The sequence below is a fragment of the Xiphophorus maculatus genome, chromosome 23 (assembly GCF_002775205.1).
Source record: "Xiphophorus maculatus strain JP 163 A chromosome 23, X_maculatus-5.0-male, whole genome shotgun sequence".
Lineage (NCBI taxonomy): Eukaryota > Metazoa > Chordata > Actinopteri > Cyprinodontiformes > Poeciliidae > Xiphophorus > Xiphophorus maculatus.
In genome coordinates this window covers 13,504,109-13,512,622 of record NC_036465.1, presented here as the reverse complement: position 1 = coordinate 13,512,622, position 8,514 = coordinate 13,504,109, and the positions used below count along the sequence as shown (strand labels likewise).

The 8,514-nt window shown below is 39.3% G+C and overlaps 1 protein-coding gene across 1 annotated transcript; it reads right to left on the bottom strand.

Moving 5' to 3' along the window:
- Positions 1–140: 140 nt before the first annotated feature.
- On the bottom strand, positions 141–6,901 carry dnajc4 (DnaJ heat shock protein family (Hsp40) member C4). Its single transcript, XM_005806537.3, has 8 exons — positions 6,814–6,901; positions 6,382–6,445; positions 5,435–5,549; positions 5,245–5,335; positions 4,745–4,923; positions 2,813–2,980; positions 2,417–2,503; positions 141–2,345 (listed from the first exon to the last, which is right to left on the bottom strand). Exons 3-8 carry the CDS (start codon positions 5,524–5,526, stop codon positions 2,249–2,251), a joined length of 714 nt encoding a protein of 237 aa, XP_005806594.1. The 5' UTR covers positions 5,527–5,549; positions 6,382–6,445; positions 6,814–6,901; the 3' UTR covers positions 141–2,248.
- Between the last annotated feature and the right edge of the window lie 1,613 nt (positions 6,902–8,514).

The window sequence follows — 8,514 nt, the reverse complement described above, 5'->3', positions numbered from 1 at the left end:
GGGGCCGCTGGTGAGAAGAGGACTGACAGGGAAAACGGTTGTTTGTTTCCTCAGAGCTCAAAACTGGTGCATCGGCCCTTTGAAAAGGGAAAGCCTGTTTCTGCTTCATGGAGTTGCACATAAAGACAAGTTTCAGCTGATAATTTTAACTCCAGAACTTTTATTTTGCTTACTGCTGACGCGATGGAAAAACAGTTTGGATTTCTGAAGCAGAACACATTAATCATTGTCCAATAGCTACTGTGCTGTTGATCATTAAAAGGCAAATGTTTAAAGCCTCTTGTTATCTCTGCCAAGCAGAGGAAATTAATGTCACAGTAGAGGATATCAGTAAAAAGATCATCTGAAAAATATTACTTTTTTTTTTTAAATGAAGCGGTGTCTTTTTTGACAAAGCAGACAAGAAGAAATAAATTGATCTTTTAATCACTCTTCTCTGGCGTCCCTGTAGGGAAAATACATAAGGCCTTCATCCAAAGACAGATAAACACAAAACTATCTCTCTAAATCCAAAATAAAATCAGAGAGGCAGAATGGTAAATTTTGGCTCTGGATTTTGTATTACAATCACTTATTTGCTGTTTTTTTTTGTTGCTTATTTCCATAAAATCCACACTTTTGCAGTGTTATTAAAATTGACTATAAGTAAAAAGATATAACATTGGTCGTTCATCATGTCTGTTTAAAAAAAACAAGCATGAGTTATGGGTAAAAATGCAGAACATCCCTGCAGATGAGTCAAATATAAAACAGCTGAGAACTCAGGTTGCAGTTAACCTGAAACACGTTGCCCTCTCTGCGCTCTGTCCAAAATGAGACAAATCATCCTTAAGAATGTCAATTAACCAATCAGCTTCTTTTAGAAACATCCTGGTGTTTATGAGGTCCTCTATAAATCTGATCAGCCATCAGAGTTCAGGCCGAAAACAATAATTGAAAAAAAAAAAAATTCCTATTTTACAGTGCGAACACTAAAGAGGTCTGTGAGAAATGTGCAGGCTCACATCTCCTCAAGTAATTCATAAATCATAAATAGTTCAGCAAAGTAGCCCAGTGATGTCAAGTGCCTTGAAAAACCGCCACACATCACTGACTTGTTCGCATTTTGTCACATTACAACTAGACTTCAAAGCATTTACAGGCCAACAACTTTACAGTAAGGGGGAAAAAATCCTCAAATAAAAAAGAAAATTCTCAAATAAAAAGCTGAAAAGTGTGGAGTGCATTTGTTTTCTTCCCTTTCATCCATCCACCTTAACTAACAGACCAGGAAAGGAGAACGTTAATCAGATAAGCAGCATAAATCTCTGGAGGGGCTGCAGAGATCCACAACTCAGGTGGGAGAATCTGTTAACAGGACAACTATAACACACTCCACAAATCTGGGCTTAATGGAAGACCGACAAGAAGAAAGTCATTGAGAGAAAGTCACAAGTAGTTCTATTTGAAGTAACAGCAAACCTATAGAAGAAGATTGTCTAATAAAATTAGACAAAAGTTAAACTTTCTGGCCTTTATACAAAACACAACGTGTGGACAAAAGCCAAGACTGTCTCTCTCCTGGTACAAACCATCTTCACAGAGAAGCATGGTTGTGGCAGCATCATGCTGTGGAGATGCTTTTCTTCAGCAGAGACTGGGACGCTGGTCAACACTGAAGGAAAACCTGTTGGAGGCTGCAAAACGCTGCAGGCCGTGGTGGAGGTTCACCTTCTGGCCAAAGTGCAGCCAAAGCTACACTGAAAAGGTTAAGATTAAATTCATGTGTATTACTATTAGAATGGCCTAGTCAAAGTTCAGACCTAATTCCAATGCAATACAGAAGAAGGATGAACATTGATTTTACGTCTCCGTGTGCAAAGCTGCCACACACCCTAAATCGACAAATATCTGCGGTAACGTTAAAAGCTTCAATAAAGTTCTGAGTTTTTCTTCCCCTTCACGTGTTAATCAATCATAACATGGAATCTCAGTAAAACACACTGAATTTTTTCTTTGTAACGTGACAAAATGGGTAAAAGTTGAAGGGGTTTGAGTAGATTTGCAAGGCACTGTATACCTGAGCGTGTTGTAGCAGCAACACATATGTGGCCAAAGGAAAGTATCCCACATCCCCATCCTGACCCGCTAAGTCAGGATCTCATCTGAGTTCAAGCAGAAAGCTGGAAAAATAACCTCTACCAGTTGCAAAACTAAAGTGAGTTCCTCCACGTTTTCAATCTGCAGGAGAGCGCAGGAGGAGATGCTCCTACTTCTCCGGTCCGCCCTTATTCATTTTCACTTTCTCCTGAAAGTCGGCGTGTTTCTGCCGCAGGATTTCTGTCTGCTTCTTGAAACCGTTGACCCTGGAAGAGAGCAGAGCGGAGCGTCAGCCTCCAGCGCCAGACACTCGATGCTTGGAAGGCGGTGCGCTCACCTGGCTCTCTCTTTGGCTTCGTTGTAGATTTCTGTTATAGCTCTATCTTTCTCGTCCATGAAGCTATTGTGAACTTCTTCCAGTTTCCTGAAAAAGTTGGAGAAACAACTGTTCACTGTTTGCTTGACCTGAGACCCCCCTGAGTTTATGAGTTTGTTCAGCTGTTATAACAGCTGCTCAGATTCACAAAGAAGTGAATCTCAGCAAACACAAGAGGCACAGGGTCATTGTGTGGAAACAAATACGAGGAAATGAGTGGCGAGGTTGTGCCAGAGCACATGGCATAGAGGCATGCAGGAAAACACCCCACTTAACCGTGCAATAAAGAAAAGGTTTCCTGATGATTTTTTAATAGAGAGGCCTGAATATTTCAGCATGAGGTACGGAGATAGTTACCTGAAGAAGACTGCATGCGCTCCGACGCTGAATACCATCGTGATGATACAGTAAATCACCAGCCTGAAGTTCCTCCTCTTCTTCTGCTTCCTCTCCTCTGCAGTCGCCTCTGGAGACTGGGCATGACGAAACTGCTCCCAGTAACGAACGTTGTCGTTGGTAGTAGTGCTGGGAGAAGGAGGGAAGAGAAATACATTGGTGATGATCAGAAGTGACACTAACAGACTGAATAGAGGCGAGTAACTGAGCTGAAATGCGCATAAATCTCAACAACTTTTTGTTTTCTCTCCCGACAAAAAAGAACATCAGATATTTTAATCACCTGTGAGGTTGATTCTATTATTTTCTCTTTTTTAAATGTTACAGCGTGAAAAAAATGCTTTTTCTGTCAACCTTAAAGCACTACATTTGTGCTAAAATCATTGCCATGGCTTATTAGGTCAGGCGTACTTTCTATATTTGCTCACAGAACTCGAGGGAGCCTACGAGAACTAACTACATCAAGTCTCAGTTCATCCAGTTTTGACTTAAATTTTCAGAGGAACGTTGTTTAGCCATGTACCTGTCACCTACCAGTCATTCAGGTCATAACAAGCTGTTTAATCTGAAGTCATGACCTCAATGAATGACGAACATGCAGTAATAACTACATTTAATGGGTCCGCCGGTAAACATGTGTTAATGGGCTTATGATAAAGTCAACTTATGATGCAGTAGAATAATTGCACACTGGTGGCACAATTATCAGAAGTCCTGCTGTTAATTCTTTATGCAGTCTCCTCATTCAAATAGGACAGGACTTCGTCTTCTACTCTAACATTTCACAAGGTACAACGCAACAGCTGGAGACGACCAGCTATGCAGTTACTCTACTAAATATCACCAGCATTCAACAGAGGCCTTTCTGATAATGATGTACATCCAATCGGTAGAGACAACACATTTTCAGTTTTCTGGTACAGGCCACCAGATTTTTAATTTAAAAAATACTGTTTTGTTTTAAAGTTCAGAGAGTTCAAGGTGCTCTGCGATCTGACAAAACTCATAGAACATTTGCCAGCAAAACAGCCCCTCAGCATTACAGATTCTTGACTGTAATTAACAGTGAAGGTGAGCTGATTTTTTTGAACATTAAACCCACCTGGAGAGTTTGTTGCTAACTCCTCACATCCCCAAATCTTAGTCTCACCTAAACAAATCATACAATTCCCGTTGAAGACTCTGTAGCATTTAATGAACTCCACCTTTATGTTTGTGATGGTAGAAAAGTGGAGACGTTTTATTGTTGGCACATACTGCAAATAGAATCTAAAAGTTACCATGTGCAGTTTTAGACCAGAAGATGCCACTCATTGCTGCATTTTTCTAAAGAGCAACACATTTATCTGTTAAATAGAAGCTTCAATGTTTCTGACACAGCTAAAGTCCAACAGTCTCCTCTTTGTCCCCATGACACAAAAAACCATTTTTAAAGACGCCAATTGACTGAATGTTAATGTTCTCTAGCGCGACGCTCTGATGTACGTTGGAGATGTTTATCAACACACATCTGCCTAACTCTAACGACATGTTCTCTTGTCTTTCCTGGTTTGAGTAGCAAATATAAAAAAGGGCCTCAGCGTTGTGTTTTATTTTTTCAATTAGGCAAATGGAGAATCACAGATTATTAATTAGAAGGTCCTAAAAACTCTGTTCAAATTAAAAAAGAAGCAATATAAAAAATGCTTGTTAGCTTCATTTTAAAGGGACTTTGCCTGAAATTTTGTGAAACTTTATAAATGTACTCAGAATAAAAGGTTTGATTTTTCTAAAGGTTTTCTATGTGAGATATAGCTACTGCAACAAAAGATTGGATAATTCTTTAGGCTTTTAAACATCTTCACAAGTCAAATGCTGCAGCAGAGCACCGACCAATCCAGTGTGAGGCCTTACCTTCTGTACATTGTGTGACCAGATGTTGATCTGAAGGCCTGCCCCCCCTGGTATGGATGCTGGAGCTTAAGGTCATACTCCTTCCTGCTCAGCTCTTTGCTCAGCACTCTGTAGGCTTCGTTCAGCTCCACAAACTGACTGTGCAGCTTCGGGTTTGACGGGTTGCTGTCTGGGTGCAGCTGTGGGACGAGCGAGCCAGAGTCAAAGATGTGAGATACTCTGCTTGAGGGATGTTTTGCTTCCATTGGTATTCTTATATATTCAGATGCGCAGTTTTAAATTCTGACTGAGATTAATTTTACTTATGGAGTGAGATGCCTCAATCCTAAATTATAGCAGAATCATGCCATAAAAATAAACCTTTATCTTGATCACTCAGGAAACTTCTCCATGAAAACAGGCAGGAAGCTCCATGTGAAAACAGTTAGCAAGCTTAGCTTATCTTAAAAAATGCCACCCCCTTGTGGTTGGTTAAGTGCAGAGTTTTATTAGCATAGTACCTTTTTTGATTTGTCAAAAAAAGCATTCTTTATTTCGTCCACAGAGGCATCCGATTTGACTCCCAACAGGTCATAATAGCTTGCAGCTTTTCTGTGTGGATAAAGATAATAACTCAAAAACAAGCTGGCAATTAAACCTGAACAAATTACACAGAACACACCCACACACCCACAGAGTAGATACACTTGCCTTTGTGCAGAGCTGAGAGATAGCATCCGCTGTCCACTCTTGTAGCACCAAATACAACTCTGACATAGTCGCAGCTGAGCTTCCAGCTGCATGACGAAAAATATTCAACTTTGGCCTGCAACAAGGACAGACATTTTACTCAGCTGCGATTTAAAATTTGCTTATTTCTTGTTTAATGAAGAGATAAATCATTAAATGCACAAGGCACCTGTTATGACCTGGATCAAAGGCCACAACAAAAATGGAGAACAAGACACAGATTTAAGTTGTGTCTTGTTCTTAATATTTTGGTGCTTTAATAGATGAAAATCTTTCTTTGTAGCTAATATGATAAAGTAATGCCGAGAAAACTCAAGAAACCCCATGATTCCACAGCTTGCAGAAGCAGCAATAATTCTTATTAGTTGTTTTCAGTAACACTGTCAATTTCTCACATCGTTTTAGAGGAAGATTCAGTCTTTTAAGGTTTGTAGAAAATAGTTTCTACACATTTCTCTCAAGGTTCTACACCAGCTCTCAAATCAAGATGAGGTCTGGATTTTGAGTGGGCAGTTGCAACAACTTGATTTCCTTCTTGTTCAGCCATTCTGCTGCACATAACTTTGCAAACCTACGTTGTGCAGCCATGTTGTTTTCGGTGAGACGAGACATTTACATGTCAAATAAAACATTATAATTGAGGTTTTTTCACAGTTTGGCCTCAGAATCAATTTGGTTGGATGCCCATTCCAGGAAAGATAGGAATAGGTCATAAGTACTTTCCACTTTTGAATAATTGTCATCACTGCAGAATTATGGATGTTAGATAGTTTTGAGACATTCTTATCATCCTTTCCAGATTGAATGGTGAAAACATTGCTGATGCCTTTACACCTAGATGTTGTGAAAACACACACCTGTGTGCTTCCAACCAGCAATAATCTATTTGACTAATTTCCAGTGTTTACCTTTCACTGTGTTTCCATTGAAGCTGTTGAGCTGGGCAGCTGCAACACATCTGTCAGCAGATGACTGCAAACAACAACACACACAAAGGGTTGAGAACAATCACAACACAGCTATTGAAATCCACAACTTGTCAGCCTAGTCACTGCATCAGTAAGCAATTTCAGAGGTAACAAAGACAGTTACTGAACTGGTGTTTCCCCCTATAACTTCTAAGAAATGATTCCAGCTGTCAATCAAAATACAAACTGAGTTGACAGAAAGAACACTTAGTTCTGCTGCTAACGCTAACCCCCGGTTTAGCATTAAGTGTCTACCAACTCTGCTGTTAGATGGCAACAACATCAATTGTTATTCCTATTATTCTGCTAGATGTGAAACATAACTATTAATCAATATATAAGCAGAAGTTAAAATGAGGAAAGGTGACATACCAGATGAGATCAGTTTCGTAACGCTCCAGTTTTCCAATATATCAAGCTAGTAGCATAACGGGCACCGGAAAGGAAGTTTACTTTCAAAATAAAACAGACAGTTTACCGACCAAAGTTTAAAAAGTAGAACAGAAATATTTGTCGTCACTACCACAATTTTTTTTGCCACGAAAAGCAATTTATTGACAATGTAATAACCTATATTTTTTTTCATAGTCAATGTTTTTTATTGGTCTAAAATAATAAATCCTGGCATTAGCTTTAAATGCCTTAAAATGTTTCTCTATGATTCCGAGATGTATGAGAACAGAGTTCCTCTCTTTTTAAAGGAGAAAATAAATGCTTTTAGAAACATCAAAGAGGAACACAGTGTTTAGATAACCTACCACAATGCTTAATCTTTGAACCATTTTTAAAAAATTTTATATTTACGTTGAAAATTACAAGAAATGTATGTGGGCAACTTGACGGAAAACAGAGCAAAAAACACTCCACTAACTTTTCCACGATGGGCAACCCTGCGATTACCTTAAGTCAGGGGTCGGCAACCAATGGCTCCGGAGCCACGTGTGGCTCTTTCATCCTTCTGTTGTGGCTCCCAGTGACTTTGGGAAATAGAATATTTTATTAAAATTAAATCATTAAAAAATTATGAATTAAAATCATTTCAAAATAAATTTCTAAATCTGAAGATTATGGTAAACTTGTAACATTAAAACAAAAGTTTTTAACATTTTTAGCACCCAAAATATACGTCATGTCCGCCGATGTGCGACAGGCATTCCTGGCGAACCACACATGTCTGGCAGACCGCATTTTTTTAGCGCACTGATTTATTGACTTTTTGATCCTTGCCTGGAAGATACATCATGAATAAATCCAAGAAAAGGAAACATTCTGAAGATGGCAGAACATTTAATGCTACGTGGACAGATCATTTTGCTTTCACCGCTGATGAAACTGGTTCACCTGTCTGCTTAATATGTGGCGAAAGACTGGCAAACAACAAGAAGTCAAATGTTGAAAGACATTTCAAGAGCAAACACTCTGTCTGTGCTAAAAAAATATCCCGAGGGAGAGGAGAGAAAAAAAGGCCGTTTTCGGAGCTGATGCGAAAGGCTGAAGCGTACGGAGCCCCCTAGGGGACATGGGGGATTTTTTTCTTTTGCGTTACCTCGCAAAACTTTTGCGTTCCAAACAGTTAATAATAATAAACATGTTTTCACTGAGGCTCTGTAAGAGCCATATAAATGAAATAAGTAATTATTGATATGACAGGAGCACGCGACTTTGACACTTAGGTGTGTCGACGTGGGAGTGACGTCACCAGGTATGAATGGGAAGGTTACTGGCTTTGTGTGTATTAGGAAGCGGTGAGCGGGGCGGTCAGTCCTTGCAAAGTTTGGAGCCTGATAATCAAAATGGAATAAATCGATAATTGTGACAGAACAAAGAAGAGGTTTGGAGTTGATTGATACACAGACAGATGAGATTCCCCAAGATAACCCAGTGCGGCCCTTTACCATCATTAGTTTGTCGTGTTTTTAATAATAAAAACTTAATAGTAAAAACTGTTTGGCGCAAAACACTGATTGAAAATCGATTTATTTTTTACTGCATGTTTATGTCTGTTAAGGCTAACATGGAGCGGCACTGAAAGCAGCTCTTTAAACCATTTTTATTTCTTTCCTACTTACGGAA

Excerpts from the sequence above, each read along its gene's own strand:
- dnajc4 (XM_005806537.3), bottom strand. The coding sequence starts at position 5,526 with ATGCAGCTGGAAGCTCAGCTGCGACTATGTCAGAGTTGTATTTGGTGC. Across the intron at positions 5,336-5,434 it reads TCTCTCAGCTCTGCACAAAG|AAAAGCTGCAAGCTATTATG; the intron begins GCAAGTGTATCT and ends TTATCCACACAG. Across the intron at positions 2,981-4,744 it reads GGTCACACAATGTACAGAAG|CACTACTACCAACGACAACG; the intron begins GTAAGGCCTCAC and ends TCCTTCTCCCAG.